This window comes from Calidris pugnax, unplaced genomic scaffold, assembly GCF_001431845.1.
Source record: "Calidris pugnax isolate Ruff unplaced genomic scaffold, ASM143184v1 scaffold11, whole genome shotgun sequence".
Classification (NCBI taxonomy): domain Eukaryota; kingdom Metazoa; phylum Chordata; class Aves; order Charadriiformes; family Scolopacidae; genus Calidris; species Calidris pugnax.
The window spans coordinates 11,447,461-11,475,401 of NW_015090803.1; the positions used below are offsets into that span (position 1 = coordinate 11,447,461).

The 27,941-nt window shown below is 38.2% G+C and overlaps 2 protein-coding genes across 3 annotated transcripts in view; one reads left to right on the top strand and one right to left on the bottom strand.

The window, feature by feature from the left end:
• Positions 1 to 6,145, top strand: part of DFNA5 (deafness, autosomal dominant 5) — a 55,545-nt gene extending 49,400 nt beyond the window's left edge. Inside the window, 1 exon segment of the mRNA XM_014937637.1 lies at positions 5,949 to 6,145. Coding sequence (XP_014793123.1) covers positions 5,949 to 6,145 — 197 coding nt within the window.
• On the bottom strand, positions 1 to 27,941 carry MPP6 (membrane protein, palmitoylated 6). Of its 2 annotated transcripts, none has more exons than XM_014937820.1 (11): positions 27,820 to 27,941; positions 23,693 to 23,845; positions 18,048 to 18,200; positions 17,306 to 17,533; positions 16,020 to 16,151; positions 14,016 to 14,115; positions 13,389 to 13,457; positions 12,895 to 13,056; positions 9,991 to 10,193; positions 9,461 to 9,589; positions 1 to 6,891 (listed from the first exon to the last, which is right to left on the bottom strand). In XM_014937820.1, the coding sequence occupies exons 1-11, from the start codon at positions 27,934 to 27,936 to the stop codon at positions 6,715 to 6,717; spliced, it is 1,623 nt and encodes a 540-aa protein (XP_014793306.1). In that variant the 5' UTR covers positions 27,937 to 27,941; the 3' UTR covers positions 1 to 6,714. The 2 variants fall into 2 exon arrangements, with proteins under 2 accessions (XP_014793306.1, XP_014793307.1); XM_014937821.1 differs by having other exon boundaries at positions 27,838 to 27,936.

A 27,941-nucleotide genomic window follows, 5' to 3' on the forward strand; every position in this document is an offset into this window, starting at 1 on the left:
TTATTATATACAAAAATATTTTGTTGGGAATTAACAGAATTTCACAATTTGTACATTTAACGTTTTTATGTTTGGCTGTGTTTATTGTGAAAATATTAGCTGTGAAAAAAGACAATGGGGGTTTTAGAAAACAAGTCACAATTTAAAAACATCCGATGGATTCGCTGACTTTCTCGGTGTGAAGTCAGAAAGAGAACAAGTCCCATCCCCTCAGCCTGCTCTATGTTATTGTAGTCAAACAACAATTAGGTACTAAATCAGCTTCAGGTTTACATTAGAAAGTTTAGCTAATAGTTAAGATCTTTTTTCAGCTAAAGAAAGGGTTTGGTTTTTTTTACAGGAGAGCAGTTCTTACAGTTTTACAAATATCAAATCCAGTTTAATTTAATACGCTCTAGAAGAAAAAAAAAAATCAAAACAGGAGAGTTTCCAATAGGCAAAAACAGTTTTGAGAAGGAGGAAGGTGAGGAACGGCACGGTGACAGATGTCTAATACACACTGAAATCCAAACAGGTAACTGAGATTTTACAGTTCTTTCCCCAGTCGGGGGTGGGACAGCAGCAAATCTGTGTCTTTTGAAACCTAAGGAAGCCCAGACCCCCCTTCTTACACCCCAGAACCCAAACACTGCGCCGGTGACGTGTGGGGAGGGGAGGGGATGGGATGCTCAACACACATTTGCCACGGGGTTAAAATACATTTCAACCATCACTTCCATATCTAATTGTGTACAAGACCTAAACCAACAAAAAAATCATCAGAAAATAGTTTTTTGCAGGCAACAATTTTGCTGCCCCCTCCCCCCCGAACTGCCCAAAGCAGCGTCACTCGTTTTGCTCTACAGTTTGTATCGTGTAAGAGGGCAAAGAAGAGAAGTTAGGTGGGATTTGGGAAGAGGTTTTACTGTGTTGTAGGTAACTCGGTACTTATGGAGCGATACTTGGATTGGCAGCGAGGACAGCTACACGTGCGTGGAGAGGCATGACCATGGAGCTAAGGGCATTAAAAGGGAAAGGATAACAGGGAGAAAGTGTTTCCAGGACTGTAACTATATTAGCTGGCAGGTGGGTGGATGAGTATCCCACATCCAACCGCTGCCTTGGCAGCAAAAGGAACTCCACACCCCACTAGCATGGGAAAGGGTTAAAAATGTTGAGAACAATATTCACATTTACTTCAAGTGCAACTAATTCTATAAAATACAAATATTGCTGAGACCCTGTCGGAAAAAAAAAAAAAAGTAATAATCTATTTGGAGGTGAAACTGTGTAAGAGCCTTCACCAAGCTGGGGTTTGTTTTTAAGCCTGTAAAGGTAATTTACCCATAAAGGTAAATTCCAGCTGTGGAACCAGCGGCTGAACTGAGCATTCGGAAGATTAATATGTGACCCTTTAGAATTCTCCCACCGTGGAGAATTCAGGTAAATTAGCAAATACCATCTGAATTACCTGCAGTACTTACCCCTCAGTTCTATTTCTACACGTGTGTGTGCATGCACACGAGCATGTTTTTAATACATTTGGAAGCCAAAGCTGCCTCTGCCACTTGGTTGCTCTACAAGTGTTTTCGCTCTTTGTAGCGTCTGTCTCGGGACTGACCAGAGGAAGTTACAGCAGCTGAGAATCCCCGACAATTCCCATCAGGAAACTTGTTAAAAATACATGAAAACCAAAAAGGGAAGGCCAAAAAAAAGAAACTCGACAAAAAAGAAATGAAAATTGGGCCAGGATTTCACCACCTTCAGCAATGAGAGTTCCTCACAGAACCCAGAGCAGAGGAGCTTTAGCTACAGAAATCCTTTTATTGGCCCAGGAGAGGTTTCATGTGGGACCGAGGGCGGGAGGGGGTTTTAAGGCAAGAGGCCTGGCAGAGCAGGAGTCTGTATCCAGTAACCCCGACCTACACACACAGAAATCCATTTCTCACCACTTCTGCAGAAGTAGTATCGTGAAATTTGGCAAGAACAATACGGTGCTTCCACTCCTCAGCATTTGGGTGAGGCGATAAGCCCTGCACGCAGCAAACAGGCCCAACACACCTTTCCAAGACAGATGCCCCAGCCCTTCACCTGCAGCTTGTCCTAGAGCTGTACCTACAGGCACACGGCGTGACGGGGACCTACTGCAGCAGGCACTACAGGTATCAGGAGGAACAGCATCTGCATCAAAGTTCAGCCTGAATGAAGAAGCAGGACAGAGGAAGCCTGGGTGGGAAACCAAGGAAGAGGTGAAGGACCTAAGAGCTCACATGTAAAGACAGGTGATAACCTACCTCCTGGTTCCTGGCGTGCTGCTCTACTTGATCCTTCTCCACTGGACCTTAAGCACAGCAGAGGCAAGCTTGGCTCCCAAGGGGACCCAGCCAGAAATTTTCTGTTTCAAAAACTAAAAAAACTTTCCTGTTCCGTATCTGAGTCACCTTCTTCCCAACCCAACCCAGATGAATTCCTGAACACCGAGCCACAGGCCATTTGTACAGCAAGTCACTGAGGTACGATTTTGGAAGATGCCATGAGAATGGTACAGAGGATTGGGGGAAAAAAAAGCGTCAGGTTTTAAGCCTATCCAAGATGTGACAGTTTATATCAGCACAGATTCGGACACGATGAGCTGACCTGCCATCCCCCTCCACAAAGCTCTGTGTGGCCAAGCAGGTGGAGCTGCGCTGATGGGAGACCGTGGCACAGGTTAAGGTCACTGCAATGGTCACCAATTCCATTTCCTTCACCTGCGCCACAATTCTCCTCCAATTTTACTTTCATTTCACTTGTAGAACATTTTAAAAGACCTTTATAAATCTATGCAAGACAACGTATCCCATTGTAACTCTCCCACTAAACTGCATTAAACAATTGACAGCATCTTGCCACACGGTGTAGAACCTAAAGCAGACCCGCTAGTGGGACATGTAGAGACAGCAAGGTCACCCCTAGGGTACACGTGCACCAAAGTATTTACATTACAGTTGAGATTGGTGCACACTTCAGGGAATTTTTGGTGCATTTAAGGAAATAACTTAGGGGTCCTGGCGTACTGCCTGTACTCATGTGTAACTCCTCATTCACAGGGCAACTACAGTGTTTCCTCTATTAAGTCTCTATATGTACAGAATTTTACAGCACCTCATGCACTGTCCAAAACAGATAGAAATTACAGATAAATATAGAATTTTTAGATTGAAATATCTGTATATTTAGAAAAATATACATTAGTAAACACAATAAACCAGGTAGAGAAGTGTACCAGTTCTAAAGTCTCACATGCAGGTAGGTTTCTGGATTAAGTCATGGTAGCTTAGTAATGAGATAGCAGACGTGAGCAGGTTTTGTTTTACCATCCACATACATACATATACACAGACAACTATTTGATAATTTACTTTTCTAAACTACTTACATATTTATCTTGTGATACATACCACATATCTTAAACATTTAGCAGCATCTTCAACCTCGCTCAGACACACCTATTGTTATCATTAACAGTCAATGGAAAAGGTTTCCTGTTAGTATCTGGAAAATAAATGTTCGGTACAGAATGAGAAACATGAAATCCTAGTTATTGTAACTCCTCCTCCAAAATACTTCAAGCAGCTGTTATATGAAATATTTCCAGTCGCTCAGAACTAGCTGTCCATAGTGTCCTTCTCCCCAGGTCTCAATCTAAGATCTGATCTGGCACAGCCTGACAGGTAGAGATTGTCACCTCTCTGTATACGCTGAAACAGCTCCGTCATTCTAAGAACGTCCAAAAATGCTCTTTTGAAAAAAACCCTGTAATTCTCACTCTAGTCTTCCTACCAGTTAGTGACAAACTAAGCACAATATCTGATGAAAATTGGATTTTGCTGAAAAACAAAACAAAACCCACCGCCACACCACCAAAACAACTCCTCTCCCCCCCCAACATCACATAATTGCCAATCTGAACTCTCAGTTTCCAAGATTTAATTCCTAGATGCAAGGAGTGAGGTGCTTGGTTTTTTGTGGGTTTTTTTTCTTTTCCTTAGAACCTGAATGTGGACATCCCATTAAAACCCGCAGCCATGTCGACAGGACCTTTGCGTGCACCCTAAGCAAGTCATCTTCTCCTACAGCTTCAGAATTGTGCTTCTCACTCCCACCTACACTCTCACCACCACACGTCAGCCACCAGGCTCCATGTGCCCACGGCTTGATTGCAAAACCCCTGTGTGACCCTGTGGGGAAAGCAAAAGCTTTAGGCTTTAGCAAATACACGGCTATTTGGAGATATTGCTAACTAGGGGAACTCTTCTGCCAGTATTCTCTCTGGGATGCAAACAGGAGCAGAGAGGTTTTCCTGACTAAACCTTGGTGCCCAGGATTCATGTGTTTCATTTCGTTAAGGAAACTTACGGAAAAAAAATGATGAAAAGAAGTGATATGTGCAATATAAAGTACTACGGTGTGGAAACTGAACAATCTTCTCATTCCATTCATTAGGGAAGAGGGAGCTCAGCCCACTTTTGGCATCACAAATAGAGTATTTTCTAACTCATAATGAAAAGGCATCGTATCTGTCCAGACAGCACATCTTATTTACAGCAGGTGTAGGTCTCCCATGACACAGTACACACACCCAGCTTGGTCACATTGGGCACAGAGTGCCAACAGCAAATCATTAGAAGAGGCAAGGAATGGCTCTGCTGTCATTGCTGCTGCACACAACGCCCCATCCCGCTCCCAAAGCAGCCTCGGAGAGACAGGATCACAGAACATGTCCCCTGGGAAAGGACAATAAACCTCTCACGCTGGTGCCACATTTAGAAGCTCTGCCAAACTGAAAACCAGAGAAAACACACCCTGAAAAGTATAACAACAAAACAAAGTAGTGGTAAAATTTTCCTTGGAGAATTTCAGATTCCCTCTAAAAGACTGAAATCCCACTATTAAGACTCACAAAGACCTCCTGTGCCATACGCAGTTTTGACTAAGATTTTCCACGCTGGGATTTCAAGCCCTCCCTGCCCCTTTTCCCCCACAACAACCAACTTTATAGGATTTTTAAAACCACCTGTAGTTACTGGTGGTTTGTTTGAGACTTACACTTTTCCTATACTGCATCAACTCCAGTTTTTTTTCCCTTGTGCACATAAAAGTCTTCAAGAGCCCCAGGAAGCAATACCGTTTTACAGTGTCTAAGCTTCTTTTCCTTCAGAAATAGTTCTGAGGAAGTTGCCTTCTGATAGCATTCCGTGGTGCTGAAAAAGAATTCCAAAGCCAGGTGCCTGTCACCAGATGGAAGAGAAATTAAACAAACAGATGACTTCTGTGGAGACACCTAACCTGGTACGTGATGCTGGATGTCACTATATACAACAGCTGACACGGTAATATAAAATATGGTCACAAGAAAAGCCAGCCTTAGCGACAAGCTGTACTTTCCTTTTGTTCTTGTTAAGCAGAAATTTACATCAGCACAAGTTTTGATTGATGAACTCGAACCTAATACGGATTATATCAATGAGCCTACTAAGGGGAGAACTGTCACTGAACAAAAGGAAATATGTCGTAAAACAAAAAGGAACAAACAACATTGCTTTTTAGCAGGAAGCTTCCAATTCACAAGCTATCTAACGAAAAACCCAACTAAAACCAATGTAACAAAAAGCACAGAAATTCCGTTACATCACGCTGGTAAGAATACAGCAGTTGATCGCACACAAATACTCAAAAAGATAATATCGAACTAGTAGATCTCACAGGAAATTAAGCCACAGATCACTACACAAACATCAAACAATGTCCTATGAAAAGAAAATGTACCCCCACCTTTTTCTTTTTTTTTTTTTTTCTACTTTTTTTTTTTTTTTTAAAGCAATGTGTTTTCCCAAGAGCGAATAAATACTCCTAGCCATTGAGCGTCCCTCTACAAGGCTCCGTGTTACCAGGGTCTCTCTCAGGCTCCTTCATTCCCCATTTCTCAGACTGCACCCCGTTACCTCACGTACCAGCACCCCGTTACCTCGCGTACCGGCTCCCCAAGGCCAGCACCTTTGGGTGCTCCCAGGAACGGTACCAATCGCTGTATTTCCAGAGACACGTAGGAGGGAACCCACACAACAGTCGTCTACATCAAGAGACACCAAGACTTTGTGAAACATCAAGAATGCATCAACTTTAAGCCCAAAGAAGCAATGGAGCTGGGTGTTGGTTCCTGCTGTTAATATTTAAAATTCTGCTCCCATAAAATTATTAATTTCTAAAGAAGAAAAAAAAAAAACCCTCAAAGAAATTAGTGTTCTTTCCTAATAAGAGCTATAGGCTTTTGACCAGTTAAACACTGACGTTAACAAGTTTTACAAAATTGTTTCAAGTATCCTTTTTTTTTTTGTAATCACAGTGAAAATGTAAGACCAAGATGTAAATGTTGAAGTGAATGACTGAAAGTTTCTTAGATGAAAAAGGCAAAGGTACTAAATCAAAACATATAAAAATGCTTAAACGCATTTCCTTCATGTGATATGAATAGAAAGGTTATCTGTAAAAAGTTAGAAAAATTAAAATAAATTACATATTTAAGTACACTTTCCCTTCAACATTTTTATAAAAATTCAGAATAGTGTACTTTTGAATATACACAGATTAAAAATGCACAGGTGCCGTAGGTTACCGTCGGTATCTACACAACGTCACGTTAGGGTGTTTGCTGCAGCTCATTTTATTTGTTACTTAAGCTCCTCTGGAGAAATCTCAATACACCCAGCTGATGGGGACCCACTGGGGCTCCAGCCGCAGCCTCTCGATGGCGCTCTGGAGCTTCTCGAAGGCTTTGTCCAGGTTGTCATTGACAATGGTCAGGTCAAAATAGTGGTTGTAGGCCCTCTGGATCCGGGCACTTTCATCCACTGTTTTTTTCAAATCAGTGTCCTGTTGAAGAGACGTTAAACGTTACTGAGAACGTAAGACTTGGGAAATCCTTAGAAATACAACAGAAATAGCCCTTCATTCATACTATTTAAAGCTATATACTGAATGTATTTCAAAATTAATGAAAGTTTTATCATAAAATCCACAGAAAACGTAAGCTCAAATGCATTCAAAAGGCTGAAAATATTACAAACTGTGCCAATAACATTAAATTTGGCAACCAAATGTTTGCAAACCTTGCAATTTTCAAAAAAGTCAATAGAAGCACATGAAGAATGGGCAGTTAATTGTTTTGCACGTGCAACTGATGATCCAATGAGAATAAAATGAATGCTTTAGGAATGACCGAGTTAATCAGTTATGTAAATATACTTCTGCCCTTTCTTTACATGGAAAACACCCAAAACCCCAAGAATTAAACTACTATGAAATAAAAGACTGAAAGATACGATTCTAGCAGGATAAAGCTCTAGGCTACCTAACTCCTTTTAGGGGCTACATTTCAGCCTTGCTCACCAAACATCAGTTCCTCCTCATTTGTAAACTACTGCTGTATTTTTTCAGTTCTGACACGAGCTGTGAAACGTGCAGGAAATTTACGATCCTACATTATGAAGCCTTGATGAAGTGCTGCCACTGAGCATTTTTTTTACGTTTCATTAATCCTACATTCTTAGAAAATTCCTCTCTGCTTTTGCACAAAGGCAATTGTTTTGTAAGCAGTTATGAGATTCGTCCCCTTGACAATATTCATTTTAATATTTTCAGGTCCTGATACAGTTGTCAAATACAAAAGCTAAAATGAAAAAGGAAGTTTGTGAATAGACTTTCCTTCACAGCCAATGAAGGAGAGAAGCAAATGTAGCACCACAAGAGCCAGAATTTTTGCAATGGCTTAGGATGGTAGAAATCATGAAGAAAGCCCCACGAGCAAGCAGAACATGATCATTTAAATGACATTTGTTTTTCATTTGTTCCGGAAGGAAAAGAATATGAGGTGGGAAAACATACTCTTAATATACATGTGTACAGATATGATTTAGACTCCATAAAGATACATAAATGTATATTTTAAAAGTAACTATCCTCTTTATTATTCACAAGGACAAGTGAAACAGAGGCAAGGGTGTCCCCCAGGGAATCGAGTATTAGGAAGTGCAGGAAGTTATTTTTATAGTTGTCTGGACAGTTTTCACCTTGCCCTCTTGTGTAGGCATCACAAAATTCGTTTGGGGCAGAGCACTCGCAGAGATAATAGACTCTGTAATAGCCAGAATCCACAACTAGGACCCGGCAGTCTCTCGTGTGGTTCAGAGAATGGGATCTCACAGGTTTGAAAAGGAAAAAAAACAACTAAAAATCCCATATTCAGATTCACAATGACAAGTGAAACAAAGGCAAGGGTGTCCCCCAGGGAATCAAGTATTAGGAAGTGCAGGAAGTTATTTTTATAGTTGTCTGGACAGTTTTCACCTTGCCCTCTTGTGTAGGCATCACAAAATTCGTTTGGGGCAGAGCACTCGCAGAGATAATAGACTCTGTAATAGCCAGAATCCACAACTAGGACCCGGCAGTCTCTCGTGTGGTTCAGAGAATGGGATCTCACAGGTTTGAAAAGGAAAAAAAACAACTAAAAATCCCATATTCATTTAGTCCAAATTAACCCACACTCATTTTATTGCTTTGAATGCCTTGTCAAGATACCTCTACTGTCTAAGCTGTGGCACCACCACTGTGAGTTTCAGCAAACCATGGCTTTTCTCAGATGGGATCACTTTACTGTTGAACACAGAGGAGAAGTTTTCTTACTCCTGCTCAATCTGGCTTTTTTTTTTTTGCTTTGGTCCTGCAGCTGGGAAAGTTCATACCCCTACAGAAAATTTATAATTTGCTGCGCTGGAGGAAGCGTGTCTCATTTCCCTCTGCCACACACTGCATCTCAGAAAAGGAAAGAATGAACAAAATGTGCCACTTGGTTTTACAGGACAAATCCAAGGAACTTCAGGGCAGAGAAGCTACTCAACACTTCTCACCCCGGCAGCTCCCAGCCATTCCCAGTGCAGCGTGTGCTCCTGGAAACAAGGCTTAGTTGCATTCCGTTGGGGTTTTTGTGTGGTGGGCTTTTGGTGTGGGTTTTTTTTTGTTTGCTTGGGTTTTTTGGTTGCATTTTACAGATTCCATTTTTAAAGCACACATATTATAAGACAAACCTGAAGAAAACATTTCGGGAGGGAGAGATGGGGAAAGTGAAGGAAAGACATTTACATAAAAGAACAATTCCCACCGTCGAATATCTATGCAAATAATCAAAGGTGACACTTCCCAAAGAACACATTACAAGTAATTTTTGTAATCAACACTTCTCTGTAAGAGGTCTATTTTTAAGAAAGAAGCAATCTGCCTTATACATAGCATTTGATTAACTTCTACTAAGTAATCAGCAAAAGTATTGCCTAACTTTTCTTAGAGACATTAATTTCAGAAGAAATTCAATCTAAAATGAAAGGTAAAAAAAAACATCTAAGAATATCTTGTTCAAAGCAAACTACATATGAAATAATCTGCTTACAGTGAGAAGTTTGGTTGTAATTCCAGCATCTACCACAGCCTTGTGCATAGCACGCAACGTCTCCAGCTCTGGCGCAGCAATAAACACTACATAGGGCATGAATTCTGAAGTCCTCAATATTTTCAGAGCCTAGAAGTGAAGAAAAAGAAAAAAAAACCCTAAGTTTGAGAGTGACTCACCACATGTCCCCATTGCTTAAGGGGCGCTGCAAAACTATCTGTTACAATGGGCAGAAACACATACGCAAAGATTCTTATTTCTATTTTAGAAACTCCTCTCCTTTTGAGATGCTCAGCATCGTTCTTCCCTTGGCTAAAAAGATCACTTACTGCTCTGCAAGACTCCTCTTCTACGCAGAATCTAAGCTGGTTTTTTTCCATCTTTTTAACCTGTTCCAACCAAGGGCCAGAGATACCAGAATCCAGTCACTACTGTAATCTCTAAACCAGGTAAGAAGCCTTCCAATGCAAAGGCAGATCTCTGCAGCGTTCCACCCCTGCACGTGCAGTGTAACGTTATAAATGATGTACCTGTGGATTCACATCCAAGATGCAGGTCCTTCCTGTCTGAACAACTTCAAGGATGGAATCAATTTTGGTGCCATAAAGATTTCCTTCGTATTCTCCATGCTCTAAATATCTGCCAGCTTTGATATCCATCTCCATCTCAGCTCGTGACACAAATCTGTACGCTTGCCCATCCTTTTCATCATCCCTGGGCTTTCTTGAAGTAACTAAACAAAAAATTTAAAATAGAAATTGAATGCTTTATTTTTATATTTGCAATACAAATATGGACTGCCTATTACATTAGGGACAGTATAATACACATTAATATACAGTTATAATTGCTCCATATACAGATTAATTAATTATTCTAGTGCAAGTTTCAAAACTGAGCCAAGCCCCTTCTGTTCCCTTTATTTCTATTCTTTCCTGTAAGTTGCTTACCAACCCATTTGCTTATTGCCTATTACTCCTTCATGCCATATATAATGCTCTTTCATAACATCTTTTTAATTATTCACTTAATAAAGTAATTATTTACAAGGCTTGGAAATCAAATGGAAATTTAATTCCCAAACGTCAAATGTACTTCTGAAAATAACTGAGCACACATCAAAATCTGCTCCTCCCAAACCTTAGCACATACTTTGCTCGCTCTATTTGCCCTGTTATTCAGAGTAGAATTACCAGAGCCAGCTCCACAGAAAGTTAGCTTAAATATCAGAAGCAGCCCAGCCACCGTAGCACAACTTGGGTGGAGGCCAGATAATGCTGCTTTCCAGGACAACTTACCCTTTTTAAAGCAAGGTAAATTCACCACAGAGAGATTAAAGCCTGTATTTAAGTAAAACATTAGCAGCTGTCTTGGGTATTGGCTAAACTGTGCAGCACAGACATTATTTAAGCAAGGCAGTGAAAATAAATAAAATTAAATAAAAAGAAATAAAATCAGATTATCACCCACTTTGCTGTCCTATCATCATATTATCTGCCCACTGCTTGCATTTAATTAGATTTGAACTCTAGAATATATTAAAGATAACAGTGAGTGGATCCTTTTGGTAATACTTGTATCACCACTTAGTGCCACATCCCCACTTGGTGCAAGTTGGTGATACAAGTGAAAACCATTCTCCCCCTTCCAGTAATTCCTATCAACATCATCATTATAGAAAATGCTCATCCCAGGAGAAATGATCTTCTCAAGCTGTTAGCAATAAACGTTATTACTAGAACATCTAGTTTTAGCCAAGATTTTACAGAAAGATTAAAGCTATAATGGTTTATAGGATACAAAAAGTAATCATATCAGTTTGAAATAAATTTTGGAGAATGAGCTTTAACAGTTTACAGCCAGAAGATGACTTCACAGTTTCTTCACAGTGAAGAAAAAAAGACACACAGAGCACCATTTGATGGATTAGAACTCAACACCGAGGACATGCTTCTCCCCATAGCGAAATGGATTCACTGTTTCAGCCATTTAAATGTTTCAGCCATTTAAAAAATCCCCAAAACTCAAAAAAACCAAAAACCCCAACACACAACCCAATATTCATTTGTGAACAACCAGGAGAGTTTTCTTCTGATTGGAGAAACAGGCCAAGTAAGATTACTGATTATCCTACTTAAAATCAAAAGTAGAGAGGATATTCTATATACAATAAACTGTGTACTGCATGTGTGTGACCACATTGTCAGATTGCTAGGTTGGAAAAGTTAATTTTTATGCCTTTGAGGGGTGAACAAGAGCTCCAAGCAAATGCATTTTAACAATGCATCGCATTACTTCTATATATTTAAGCATCTAAATAGCATTTTAAAGAAACCAGTAATTTTGAGGGCCTTTTTGAAAGGGAATAAAGAATTTTAGAAGTAATAAAGTTTCTTACTGTTTTGCCAATATAAAATAATGAGATTCCTAGGGGAAGACTTCTTTAAAAAGCAACACTGAGAAGTGAACCTTGTTATCAGTCACACATACCAATTCTTAGTGCCTTGGCTGGTTTTGGTGTTACAGATTCAGCAAGTGAGAGAAACTGGTTTTCTCGTGTTGCACAATTTATCTTTGAGACCTGTCCCTCCTCCCCTATTATCAGATCTGCTCCTTGCCCACTGAAAGCAGAAAGGAACCGACTGGTTTTGATATTCTGAAAAGCAGGTGGCAGGAGGAGAATAATAATGCAGGTAGGGTGGATTTCTCCGGTCAGCAGCAAAAGGAGGGGGCAGTTAAAAAAAAAATGAAGATCTTGTAAATGAGCAAAGTAACTATCAGGATGGAAGGCAAGAAAACAGAATGTGAGTAAGGGAAGGGGTCTTTTCTGAAGCTGACAGGGAGAAAAAAAATAAAGATCATGGGCTTAAGGCGAGATGTATTGAAACATCAGATTGTCATAAAAATCTTGGAGATCACAAACACTTCAGTTTGATTGGAAGTTTGTTGCTTTTCCCTACATTTCTAATACTACAGTAACAATTTATAAAGCCTAGGGAGCTTCTACAGATGGAAAACTAAATGGCAGACCTGAGAAACTCCACTGGCTATTCAGTACAGGAGACTAGGAAACTTCCAGAATCCCCTCGGTAACTGATGCCGACTTTCACTGAAGAAACCTACCAGACTGAAATACTGCACATGCAAAAATAGCTCTTCTGCAGCATCAGTAACATTTAATTGCTGGTTACAAATATTTTCACTGTCATCATACGTTAGTTCAGTTGCCTGAGAAGATAAAGAGTCTTTTGTTTTCCCACTCTATACAACTTTTACACTGTGATAAAATTACTCCTACCCTGAATCACTGGGATAAACATCAGATATTTTGCAGATAATCAGAGACTCACTGTACGATATTACAATATCATACTGTGTATATATGTATACATATATATATTTAGTATACGATATATACAATGCTGGCAACTTACATGGCACTGTAGTTCCAAACCTGGTAGGATTCAGTACTATAAACCTGTTCTTCAAACTCCTTCGCCCCACTCCTTGGGCCCCAATTAAGACCAGTGTCTTCCTCTGAAAAGGAGGCATTTTGGCTACTTCCTCATAGATCTGGATTTCATGACGATCAAATTCTATATTGAGAAATGGACAAAAAAAATACTTCATACACAGTACTGCAAGAAAAAAAAAAATAAAGCAGTCCTGCTCTATATCAACAGGCCACGTGTGAATATAAATAGTACTCAAAGGGCATTAAGTCTGATACAAGCTTTCTAGCTTTAAATTGGCATGGGAATAAAACAGATACCCTTTCATAGGCAGCATAAGGTCAGATTGTTACCTTTACTTCCAAGAAGAAAATTCAAGACTCATCAGAATGGGAAATCTTTCAGCTTTGAAAACACTAGACTGCAAAGTTTAGAAGCCTAGAGAAATTTGACTCATACATAATATTAAGAGATACCTGCATTTCTTGTAGTGAGATACATCATCTTTTTCTTTTTTTTGCTGCTTATTGTTCCACAGAAAGGCCCTAGAAATAAAAATTGAGACAAACTCATCATTTTTGTTAAACGTATTTTTCCAGGGCTTATTACATGAACATATGCAAGTTTAATCTAATTAAATTTATAAGGACTATTTTAGAATTTCATATCTTCTAGGGTAGGAGATCACATCTATTTTCGTACACATCAAATAGTACAGTAAGAACCAAACACAGAGAAAAAGTTAATTTCCCTAGAAAGCTTTGTAAAAAGCAGCAGAAAAATTCTTCAAACATGATTAATTTGTTAACTTTCAGTGCATACTATAAAAACATAATTAAACCAAAAAAAAAGGAGCTAATTCTTATGCCTTTCCCACCTTATTTAGCTTTTCATCAGCAGGTGGCAAAACTGACTCATATATCTATGAAGACTAAGCATAGACTTCAGCTTTTGTCCTTCAGTCAAAGCCAAAATATAATAATTAGCATTTTGCAATATTCTGTGTATTCTCACACAGTAGTTTTCTAGTATCTACAAAGGCAGGAAAAGCAAAACAAATGGAGTCAGATCAAATCCTATGCCTGAAATGCATTAAATCTCACCTGAGTTGTCCCAGTCCCTCCTAACAAAGGCCTTTCTCTTCTCTTCCAGGAACTGGCTAGGAATAAGCCCTGCACTTCCTCCTTCTTTGACATGACTAGCCTGGGGTAAAAAAAAAGAAAATCATAGGTTACTTGTGGGAAGCATTTTTCTCATCAATGTGGGGTTGGGTGACTTTCACACTGCCCGAGTTTCGCAATGTGAGTATTGATACATTTACTATGGAGACTTGGCAATTTAAACTCAGATGTGGGTATTAAAAGTCTGTCTAACAGTAGCAGCATCTTGGCATTGAGTACTAGAATTCAGGAAAAAAATAAAATAGAAGTTTCATTACTGCTTCCCATTAAGTTAGTAAGCTCCTATAGCCATAAACCTTTGACATCAAAATCCTAAAAGGATTTCTATGGCTCCAGATATTGAACTCCCAAGTGACAAATCTCAAGACTTTCATGCCTAATCATGCCTTCAAGCTTTTTGCACTAACAGATTTAAAAATCTTAGTAACTTCAGTATTCCTAGTAATGAAAGTTTGGCAAAGATTCCCTATAAAATAATTTCATGGCAAGCTCAATTCTCAGCAAGCTTAAGATGTACAAACACTTAGTTATGAAATGTTACACTTTTCTTGTCCATACGTGGTTGGCCTCTCTCTTGCTAACAGGAACTGTTTGCTTTTCAACTTGTATGCTTTTACCTATGACTAACTGATTTTTCATAGTTAGCAAGTTTTTAAACAGTCTAGCATTTCTAGAAAGCACAAGGGAAAAACTATCTTTTTTTCCCAGTGGCATGATGTGCACAGCAATCCTTGCAGCACACTATACTGGTTTAACACATTACATTTTTGCCACTGATCAAATGTTTCAAGATTTATTTCCCCTGGACTCCCACAGGTTACAACTGGAGAATCTGAGAAGCAATACAGGAGACAGCATGCAAGCTAAATGTCAAACCGCTCCAGAGTTTTGGAGTCTCTAACTTCTGAAATTAATTAACTTGGCAGTAATACATTTTCTGTCTTCCCTCACAGTTCTTAAGTCTCTTTTTTTTCTGTTATTACTGTCACTGACAAGCAACAGAATTTAGCAAGTACCGAGTACTTTTGTTGCCCTTAAAGAAGTCACAGTTGTTGATGTATATCCGAGTACTTTTGTTGCCCTTAAAGAAGTCATATATATTGCTCTCAAGTAACGTCTGGCTCACTATTGCTTGTTATCTAGCAAAGAGTGAGCAATCTAAGGGTAGAAAGGAAAATTAATAATGCTAAACTATTTGCCTAGATTGCCCCTGCCACTTGCAATTTGAGAAAAGCATCTTAAGGATACACTCATCCCACTTTCAAGGGCACTGATGATGCTTAACTCTGTGTATAATGTCTTAGAAAAAATAAAAATACCATAAGCACCGGATTACATTTCTACTGAAGGACTGAATGTAGAAATACAACCTTAAAGTAGGATGAACTGTTAATATCTGAAATAGTGCCAAACACTTTGATTATGAACATTATGACAGCTCACAGACACTGACCACCACTGTGGAAATAAAAGATACAGCTTCTCCAAATACCTATTCTCACCCCTCTTCAAATCCCCAGGGTTAACTCCCTTCTCTCTCCTTAACTCTGAGCACTCAGGAAGGGGTCCACTTCTTCCACAGTCACTGTCAGGGAAGTCTTACCATAATTAACACAATCAGCCTAAGACTTTCTGCTAGAAATTGTGCACTTAAACTGATTTTGGATCGTCTAGGCTTATCGTGTAAGAAAAAAGACAAATAAATAGCAGTAATAGCAAAATGAGTGTTACATACACAATTTATACCATTCAATTTTCTCTAGTATTTCAATTGTTAATATCTTGATATTAACAGTGTAGTATATTGCAGTGTAAATATTTTTCCTTATATCTACTGTTAAATGGAAGACGATTACAAGTTTATTATTAAGGCAACTGGTGAAGCTTTTCAGGTTTTTATTTTATTTTTTCAATCTTTTTACCAACCTGCCACCAATTTGGATCTTCCCGGTTTACAATCTGAAGAATTTCTCCTTTAGAAAATTTCAAACCTGCTTCTTTGCATGGGATGAGGTTGTCATTATATGGATTATAATCAAAATGACACTTCACAAAAACCTGAAATGTGTAAAAATTTACAAAGCTTAAACATTATAGAACACATTCTTACTAATTTCTCTGTCAAAATGAAGTAACATCTTTACCTACAGCATAAAGAGTTTGACATGATCAAAGTTGAATTTGGCAAGTAAAGTACAATATATGGAAAAAACTGGCATATACCAGCTGAGAGAGTAGAATAATCAACAGTGTAAACCTTGTTTGAAAGAGCTTCATGATAAAAATAAAAAGCCAACTGTTCTATTTGGACAACGTATTACAAAACACACATTTTTGCATTTCGGTATGTCCAACTCAATTACAGATACATAGAATTGCCTAGGTTGGAAAGGACCTTTCAGATCATCAAATCCAACCATCAACCTACCACTGACAGAAGCCATCACTAAACTATATCTCTAAGCACTATGTCTGCCCAACTTTTAAATTACTTAAAAATAAAAAAAATTCTCAGAATGCGAACACTGTATTCAAGGCTTGTGGACTCTTAAGAATTAATTTCACCATGAACTCAATGTTTTAAAACAAACACGATACGTGCCTGCTTAAGACTCCATTTTGATGCAGGGGAAGAACCAGTAAGTTGCACCAGTAGACTGGAAATATCTTTGACTTTTTTTCTACCAGGTTGGGGAGTAAAGGAAGCAGTTACACCTGCCTCAAAAAGAGCACATTGCCTCCGCATCTCCTCATGTAAGCATAACCCATCACAGTCATGGGCATTAAGACTCACTACCTGAAGGACTGTCTCATAAGATGGTTCAAATGCACTGATTTTAGAGCCACAAGTTACTTTTGCAGTGGAGAAATCAACAGCCTACAGCAACAACAGAAGGCTAAGGAAAAGCCACCACCCAAATTCCGACTTAAGCCAGGGAGTTCAAGCTCATCTGTTGAGTTCAATGTGTTTCTGAATTCTATTAGAATTTTTTAGGCAAGCATATGAGGCTTATTCAATATGATATTGAATAAACCCATTTCCAAAACATATTAAATGGTGAAAACAGGTATCTACGGTTTAGCTGCCCTGCAAGCATTAAATACACAAAACAATTAAAATACGTCTAATCCAAAATCTCAAAATAATCTCATGCGATAAAGTACCAAAGAGGAGGTTTTTTAGACAGAATTGTTAGAAATGTGCTACTGACCTGTTGAGGAATAACAGTATCTCTGTAGCTGGGGAGAATCTTCAGAGTGACACTGCCACTAATATTTTTCAGCAGTTCCTGCAATTCCTTTGGATTGTTTCCAACCTCGTGGCCATTCACCTCTTTAATAATGTCGCCGACATGCAGAAGACCTTGTCGATCTATCATCCCGCCATGAAGAATCCGGGCTATTACCAGATCATTGTTCTCAACTCTAAACGTAACACCCTGAAAGAGGTATGGGACACCTAGTTCACCATCGTTTGAACTTCAATTTCGTTTTACCATTATCTCGAGCAAAAATACACAGCTATGGGATATTCTATCCACCCCAGTGCAAACAGACAGCAACAGTTATGGCAGTGTAAAAGTTCCTAATACACACATAAGCTCCAGGTGACACAAAAGTACTTTCAGACAAGGTTTTCATACGACTGAACAATGACTCTATTGTTCTTGACTCTGTGCAATCCTGTCATTTTCTATCAGGACCAGACAGATGTTGTGTTAGTCATTCAGCCTAGTGACTGCCTATTCACTATCCCATAATTTTTTTAAAGAGAACAGAATGAACAACACACAAGTATCTTCTTATTTCAGCCTCTCCACACTGGTCCTGTCACCCACTTAATCACACAACATCTTAATAGCAATAATTAAATCATAATGCAAGAAATCAGGCACATGCAAATGTTTTCACTTGCACTTTAAATGAAAAACACACTTATCTTCAATTACTTACCAGTGGTTCTCCTGCTCTTTTGTGAATTCCAAGGATACGAATAGCATCTACTGGAACAATCTGGTTGTTCACTGAAGAATTATTGACTTCTGGGCTAGAAGGAGGGGAATCGTAACATTTTGAAGCCACAATATCATGTGCTTCCAAGAGTGACTGCAAAGGAACAGGAAAAGCCTTTTTGTTAATCATGAAATAACCTTTTGCAAAAGGACTTAGTGCTGAATAACCACTGAATCTGTCCTTTTGGTACCACACCATAAAACTCTTACTTCACATAGAATGGAGCAAAAATTGACATATAAGTACTCACATGTACTGATAAACCTACTGTCTTGGCAAATATGCTCTCTTTTGTGAATACAAATGCTTCCTCATAAGGAAGTATAAGAAAAACGTAATGAAAGTGGGAAGAATGTATGAAATAGCAGGGAAGAAGATGGAAAAAAAAGTACCTAACATTGTCTTTCATATAATGAGACAGTATCTGAGCAAATGGTTAAAGTAAACAAACAACCCACTGCAAAAAAAATGAAGATAACTCATCATTAGTTACTTGTGTTTAATGTAAAATAGTTTTCCTCCGCGGTAATTTGGATAATTACAGGTATGCAAGGATTTCTAGCAATCTGCAGAATGAGTGCTTTCTGCTTGTATACAGCCAAGGCAGAATTCTAGCACCAAACAAATCAAGTCAACAGAATTAACTTTCTGGAAGATAAGTGCTCAGACCTTACAGTTAATGGTGTTTTCACCAATCCACATATATAAATAAAAAGCAATAGGAGGAAATGCAAATAAATACAAATGTCTTTTGGAGACAATGACATTTATACCCAATTTTCTCATAGAAGATACTTTAAGATTTAAAGAAAAGATTATAAGACAATACATATAGGTAAAACAAGATCAAACCTGTGAAGTTAGTGGAAATTTCCTGTCTTAAAGAGGAAAAGGCACACCTTATAGCCACCTTATAGCCACCATATGCAGTAGTTCAAGACAAAGCATCCTCTAGCACAGAGAGTCTCACTGACAGATACAGAAAGAAGAAAAGAAGTAGAGGAGATGCCTCAAAGAACATAGCCTTGTTTCAAACAGTGACCTGCTGAGATTCAGTCCTAAGTCAGATCACAGTAGCTAAAAAGAGAAGACACCACAGGGACTATGACTGATAGTGATGAGCACATGCCAGGGGAAGACAGCAAACTACTAGAAAGCAGAGCAGATGAGCAGAAAACATTTAAGAAAATGTAACAATTTTGCTATGCAGTCGGCTCCATCCTTCTGTAAGCCACCTCTAACCTAAAAGTTATGCAACCTTATTAGTTCAGTTATAAGCTCAACATGCAAGTCCTCAAAGTGTCACAAACCTGAACAGTCATTTTAATCTGCCCATTACATCACGACCCTGCTGAGACTTCAATTTGAGGTTAGAAGGAGGTACTAATTCACTCATTCTGCCCCTGCCATTAAGACTGAAGAGACAGCTGCTTTTATTGTGGCTGCTCTGATACTGTGGACATAAACCAAATCAAATTAAATAGGAAAAACAATCATTTATTAAATCAAGCAGCTGTCAGATGGTAGCAATTTCTAATTCTTCATTATCCAAGACACATCTAATCCAGAAACCAGGAGAACAGATCTCTCTTTGCCAATGTTTGCAAGCAACATTTTTGGATCTTTCTACATTTCCAAAATGAACCCAACTAGCATCAATTACACATTTTAACACATTACCACTGACAAAACCAAGAAGATACACCAGTATGACACTTTCAGTTTTCTCTTTCAGTCACATGCTAGAAAAAGTTGTTCCCAAACTTTCTGGCCACAAACCACTAGATTTCTAACGGAGCCTTACACATAACTGTGTTTGTACAGCTCATATAATTTATGGGTTATAACCTGCCCCACAATCAAAAAATACTACTAAGCTAACCGTCTGTGTCACCCTTTTCAAATTAAAAAGGACTATCAGGCACTGCACGTTGCTGCCAACAACTATAACAAGGTTTCTTTAAGAAAAGCAGTTACTGGTTTCCTTAAAACAAGCCATAGTTAGGTTACCACCTTCCCATTTCTAACTCTCAGTTCTAAAACTCAAGAATCTACACCAGTTTTAGAGGACTGCTTCCAGCCAGCCAGGTCACGGCATACAGTCCTAAGACTGAACACTTAAAGCCACCTGGCAATGTGTCTGTATCCACTGCCAGACTACACGCCAACATTTTATGTCACTCAGTGACTTTCTTATTTCAGTAATACGGTTGAGTGACCTGAGAAATAGTCACATGAACTTGACTTGTTTCTTTCTTACGGTATTGGAAAACGTAATGTGCTCCTGAGCTCCTCTGCAATCTCTGCTTTCCCGGTGCTAAAATGTTTATAAAACCACTGCCAAAATGTGCAAAACAACATGGGCTGAACAATCAACAGGCATAAACCAGTTCAAAGTTTCCTCTACAGAGGGTATGTAAACAGGATCAGCTGACTATCCGAGACTGGGTAACTGTAGGAAGGTTCTCATAGAAAAAATGGCAAGGTTGCTGGAACCAGGCATTTTTGTGATATGCAGAGTTCTAAGATATCACACAACAGACATGGAGTCTTCTGTGAGACAAGTCACGTACAAAATACTGTCATAAGCAATCCATAAATTTAGAATATTCACATCATCACAGCAGCTTTCTCTAGCTGTACTAATTTGACAGGTTAAAAAAAAATTAAAAATTGATTAAAAATTCAGTAAACAAAGAAACATTAAACATCTAAGGCTTCTACAGTGCTGGAGCCAAGTTCAAATTCAAAATTTGTTTATCCTAAAAAAATTCTCAGCACGATCTATACATTTTACAAAGAATTGCCTGCCCTATATAATAACTGTTTTTCCAACTGTGATTCAATAGAACAATTAAATTACAAATGAGGGCCAGGGAGGAATACACAAGAGCAGAACAACTCTAAGGTCTTATATTCAGGACTCCTTTCCTAACGCTTCAGGCCTCAAAAGTACTTAAAATACTTCCATTTCTCCTTTATGTACTAAATATGTACTAGTCTTCTCTGATAACACTGTTTAAATATTAGGGCTTAATAAATGGACTACAAGTCCCTTGTGTACATGTGAAAAGATATTTTTAAAGGCTGTTCTGAAAAAGTGAGGAAATCATTTAAGATCTTGGAGAAACCAGAGGGGCTGGTAAGAAGGCATGAATACGTGGGGAAAATAACCCTATAAATTAAGACCTGTCTAGGAGAGACCTTACAATCACTTTTCTAAATGAAACATTTTAAAGGTATGATTAGCCATTATAAAGCTAACTATTAGAAGAAAATATTGGCTGCTTTTCAGATTAAGCGTTTTTTTGCCAGCAGAATCTACTGTTTGGCATGAATGGCTTGAATAATTGTTGGAAAGGTGAAAGTAACTCCAACTGTGCGATACTTTCAACTCCTCCCTCCTTTCCCAAGGCAACCTCTCTTACCACTCCTCTCTTCTGCTCTCAGGCTACTGTCTGGTAAGGCTTGCTAATGCCTTTTCTATGCACTGCCTGTGTCAGCTGGCTCTGCAATTCCTATCGGCCTGATGGCTAGCCATCAGTACCATGGCACTCAGAAGAACTTAGTATCTTCCACACTTTGACTCTTGAAAAATTCAGTTAAAACTAAAAGACGCAAAAAGGGGAAGGGAACTAAAATAAAGGAATGAAAGGAGAAGTGAGAAAACAGAGGGAGGAGGGAACAAACAGTCAAACACAGAAGCCAGTCCATCCCCAGTGTTCTTCTATAAAAATATGCAAAAGAAATGGAGCTCCGTAATTCGGTACTTTTGGCACTAAATGATAAATTCAAATAGGTTATGCTACTGAGGACTTGTATACCACATTTGATACTTGTATGCCAAGGCAGGTTACAACTGTAAAATGTCGCTGTGATAAAGTGGCACCATTCATTTGTAAAACACAGAATCTGCCTCTAAAACAGTTACACAATAGTGTCTGTGAAACTTACTAGAGTCAAGTCAAGATAGCTTGTTTACACAGTTACTGAACTGGAGAAGGGATGCAAATTACATTTTCTATAATTACAAATGACATTCTGTTTTTCTATTCTTCCTTACAGGTCCCTTCTCGCAGAAATTGGAATATGCCTCCTTGCGCCAAATGAAGCAGAAAGGATAGCACTTATTTCTTGAGTATTGAGCTAATTTTCTGTATCCTTTTCAGAGAGAGAGAGAGAGAGAGGTAGCCTCCCCAAGTGTTAGAAAGAGTACTGCACCCACATTTTGGTCTGTAAATTTTCCTAAAAGCTCTGCTACAGTGGGCACAATGATGATATCAGTTAAATAAAAACACTTTAACATTAACAATACTACTTTGGCCTCAGCTGTCTATGTTGCCTGCCTCCAGACGGGGAACGGAAGCACAGAATTAAGGGCTGAAAAGCATGCCCTAATTTTAGGTTTCCAAACTGAATCACTTCAGATCTACTTTGAAAAAGTAAGTTGCTAGCTGCTTTTTGCCTGTATGCAGCAGCCAAAACTACTCATTGTTTCTGCAAACGAGACTCACAACAAGCACTTAGAAATGAAAAAAAACCAAACCAACAACTTACAGCTGCTTCAGACTTTTTCTTTTTTTTTTTTAATGAACTCTAATTCTGACAGAGTGAAGGATAGGTTAGTTCTCCAGGGCAGCATTTAACTATCTTAACCATCAAATAGTCTTTTCTCTTCCTTTCATACCTAATTCTTTTGTCCCATCCAGGTTTTGCAGCAAATGAAGTAGGGAGCTCTAGAAATAGCTTATTTCTCTTACATACCCATGACTCATGCAATGGTATAGTGAAAGCAGCAGCACGCAATCTTCTTCATAGCATGCAATAATCATTACATGAATTTTTAAACTGGGTTCCAAGGAACAGTCAACAAACTGCAAACCAGTAAGACTGATGTTGATACAACACAAATTAGAAGTTTCCATAAAAAACAGAATGATTGAATAACATAGATCATGGGAAAGCATTAACATGCTTTAATAAAGGGAAGTCATGCTTCTCAAATCTAGTTAAGTTCCTTGAAAGAGTAACCAAGCATGGCAGTGAGGCAGTTACAGTTGATAATATAGACCAATTTCCAAAAGGCCTTTATCAAAGTCTTTTAAAGAAACTAAGCTACTTTTGGATAAGCAGTAAGGTTCTCAAATAGATTAAAATATTGATCAAAAGACAGAAAAATTGGGGTCAGGAATATAGTAGTATTAGTTTTCATAATTCATGTCCCCAAGTGCAGACTGGTCAGTATCAGGAACTGAGAGAGACCACCTCGAAATACTAAGGATAAAACCTTCAGGGAATTGTTATGGAAACTCCAGTCATATAGGAAGTAAATGTTTGTCCAAGATTTATAACAGAAATTCCAGTGGATTTTCATACAATGAGTGAAGATATTCCTGAGGTGATATCGTAACATAAAAATCATGCTCATTTTTAACCCCACATGGCTTCTGTTTTACCTTTCATTCAGAGTAAAATCCTACATATTCAAGTTTGCTACAGGTCAGGTTTTGCTTGGTTATTATTTCTAGATCCATATGTAGATACTGAGACAGTTCAGATGGTAATACACAGGAAAAAGGTGGCACCTGAAAATGAGGCTCCTTGAGTATTCCAACCAATTCTGCAATATTCTCATCTTTATTTACTAAGGGACTGATGTCTTCAAGAATTTCATTCACCAGCTCCAGGTTGTTGTCACTGACTGCCTCAAGTTTAGAATCTTCCAGTCGCTCATGAGCCTGTAAGATTAAATATATGAGACTATACTGTAAATAAATTTCAAGCAGTTCCAATTTATAAACCTTTTAAATAATTTATTGGTGCAATCTTTAACAGGAAAGCCGGAAAAAAATACATATGGTATAATCCGTGTATTTTATCTTTATAAACTGCTGAAGGACTTTGCATGCTTAACTATGTGACTCAGCAAACTTTATGAGCAGCACCTGTCAGAGATTCTTGTGTGTCCTTATTTCCTGTAACCTCTATGCTATATACACCAAACAGTCCACTCTGAATGATACAGCACCTTAGATCTTTTTTTGCTTTAGAACCCAGTACATGTGTGCCTTCTTGAAAAATGACAAAAAAAGGAACTGTGGGATTCACTCAGAAAAAAAAAAATCTGCAAGAGAAGCATTTACCCCAGGCTCCTCCCATTCAAACATCTTCAAAACAGCAAATTCTAAAGGAAAGTCTGTATAACTAAAGTAAGTGCTGAAGAGGTCTGTGGCAGAGGTGGCTAACACTATCCTGGGCTGCACTAAGAAAACTGCTGCCAGAAAGTTGAGCTCTGCTCAGCACTGGTGAGGCCACACCTGGACTACTGTGTCCAGTTCTGGACATACTGGAGAGAGTCCAACGAAGGGCCACAAAGATGACAAAGGGACTGGAGCACCTCACATTTGAGGAAGGGCTGAGAGCTGGAACTGTTCAGCCTGGAGAAGAGTCAGGATGGGATCTCATAAATGGATATAAATACAGAAAAAAGGACAGAGCCAGGCTCTTTTCAGTGGTTCCCAGTGACAGGACAGGAGGAAATGGGCTCAAACTGAAACACAGGAACCTCTGTCTAAACATAATAAAACACTTTTTTCACTGTGAGGGTGACTGAGCACTGGCACAGTTTGCCCAGAGAGGTTAGTCTCCCTCCTTGAAGATATTCAAGAGCCATCTGGACATGGTCCTGGGCAACCATCTCCAGGTAACCCTGCTTGAGCAGGGGGTTGGACTAGATACCCTCTCAAGGTCCCTTCCAACCTCAACTATGTTGTGATAACTTTTTATCTCTTTCTAGAGCAGTTGTTGCAGGCGTAATCCTTTCCTAAATGCTGCAAATACTTAATTCATTGAAAGGCAGGAGCTTTTTGCTGCAAGAGAAACATCTTATTAATCCGAATGCTTCACTTATTTATTACAGGTAGTGCAGTAAAATTAGGGAATAAGAGGAGGCCAAAAATAACTAAGATTCTCAAGGCACTCAATTAAGAGTTATTTACAACAGCATAGCAGCAAGAAGTTAAAAAAAAACCAATCGCTTTGGCAAGTAAAAAACACAACAAATAACAGATATATTTGTGAGTCATCTATATACACTTCACACATATGTAATTTGAAGGTATGCGCACACATCTACTTTCTTATTAGTGCTTCAAAACAGATGTTAAAATAAATTTTTGCTAAAACCAGAAAGCTTTGGTTCTTGAAATCATCCGAGCATTAAATTCTACTTCATATGTATAAAATGTTATTTCTGCAGGACTGATGATCAAACATGGGAAAGGGTAACTTAATATAGAGAAAGACATTTCAAACATTCCCCAACACCAACACCAAACCAAATGACCGTGATTACAAAGTCATAAGAAGCTTGGCACCTACACACATTCTCCTTAATGAGGGAATGCTATTATCTACATAATACACACACTAAACAACGCCCTTCTTATAAAGTTTACTTTTTTTACAAGCAAGTAGAAACACAATTCTATTGACTTTTAAACATACTCCAACACCTCTGTAAGATTAGAGAGTACAGGTTACCTTCTTTCTCACTTATTTTCTTTAAAATACAACAGAATATAACCTAAATACAAATATCCTCACCCTTCACCCCAAATAAGATAAGACAGTTCAGTAGCAAAACCGAGTAATATTCATGCATGTTCCAAATCCAATAATAACAATTCTAAACGCTACTTAGGATTGAGCTTAAACATCAGTAAATGAAGGAAAATGCACTTTACAGTGATTACAGCTACATCCCCTTTCCCCTACCACTCACTAAAAAATGGAAAGGTACAGTAAAAGAATCCTATCTGAAAAAAAGATCTGTAATTTCCACTTCAATGCCTTTACTCCCGACAGAAAAAGTATCAGATGAACTTAACACAATTATAAATGATTAGCCAAACTTTGCATTGCAAAATATTATAAACTAATTAACTACTTTGCTTATTGCTTATCTTCATGTTTTTTAAGGATAGAGAAGAAAAAACAAGCTTGTATGGCTCATGGCACGTTTCCCTAAGTTTCTTTTTGTCCTTTTTGGGATACTTTACCTAATGATGAGTCTTAGTAATTGACTAACAAAGAAAAATGAAAAAGCTTTTATGTTTCTGGCCTGGTCTAAAATTAATCTGCTTAAATAATCTGACTATCTCAGGGTCCTAAGAATTGCCTATTCTGTGAAAACTAGCTCTTCTAACAGAAAAACAAGTTTTATGTATTTTTCAGAGATAAATGGCCGTATATTAACGACATATACTTCCTGAAATATGTTGTCATTTTGATCTTGTCCTTATTTAGCTCTGCTGGTTAGGACTGAGTTTTTGGGTTTTATACTGAAATAATTACAAAAGAAAATATAAGTGAGGTCATGCCATATGAACACAATTAAAACCTTTCAATATTGTAGATAAACGAAGTTTATAGTTAAGACTCTGTTTCCATTACAAGCACGTTTTTACATCTCCTAGTCATTAAATTCCACAGAATTGTAATTGGCCATTAAAGCAAAAATTCTTGATAGGAAAAAAATGCTATGCAATGAACATTTTCTTCATGATAAAAATTAAATTAAAGATGATGTGTGCAGCAGATACAGAAGTTGGAAACAACTCTAAGTAAGAAAATGCTTTTACTTACTCTAGTAAATTTCGTACACAAATCTTTCCCTCTGCAGTCATCTCACCAGCAGATGAGACACTTCCATTATTTCTAAGTTTATTACTATGCAATGTCTTCTACTTACAACCAATTTTTTTGAACAGCTGAACAGAAGTAAATTCTTATGTGAATTCTTATGAGAAGTTTTCCTCTCAAGATCTTTATACTGAGCAAAATCCCTGCACAACAATTCTTAAGCTTAACAGAGTATTTCATGCCTGCCAAAAGGGCATTGCTTTCAGATGTCTATTCTTATTAAGGAGACAGCTACATTTAAGTCAACTGTTTTTTCCTCATGAAAGGCACTTATTTTTATGAAATAAGACTAAGAAAGAATTTAAGTGCTGTGCAATATTGACTCCATCTCCTAGTGGCAATTTAAGCTACATTTTAATTATAGAGTCCACAGATTTTTTGTAAATATCACCTTACATATTTAGAATTGATTGCTACCATCTACGAATAATAGACCTTTGTAGTGCAAGACCAAAACTAAAGATAGCCCTTGTCTCAGAGAGCTGACAACCAATGGTCCCACCATTACTCTGAGATCCAGGAAAGGGCACGAAGATAATATTTCACTGGGCTGATCAGAAAGTCGTTTTAAGCCAAAGAAAAAAAGAAAACTTGTTTATGCCATGGAAGAAAGAAGGTTATTACTCTCACTTTTCATCTTTGGCAAAAGTGTTGAAAGTTAGAAGGCATATGGGGTTTGCACACAACAGTGGTCATGAGACTGTGTTAAAGCCAACTGCTTCTAATTGCAAGTATTTTGACATTTTCTTTATAAACAATGTTACCACATTATTTCTGGAGTCTCTGAATTTTTCTTTTTCCTCTAGAATCTTCCATACAACAAGAAATCAGCATGCATAGAAATTACATTGTACCAAATCTTCACCTTCAAGAACTCCTTCAACTCTTTTAATAAGATGTACCATCCCTAAAAGCCATTGTTACTAACTCAATCCATACTCAATGTTCACACAATATTTTAAAAGTGAAAATATTTCCAGATTCTACTCAGAGCAGCAAGTTTAAATACCTTAGCAAGTGATCTTACAATAGGGTTTTCCATAATTCCTTTCAGGAAAATCAGGTCTATTTCTTCAGCGCCTGTTGACGTGGGCAGATCAGTAAGGTTATCCAGGACCTGCTGCATGACTG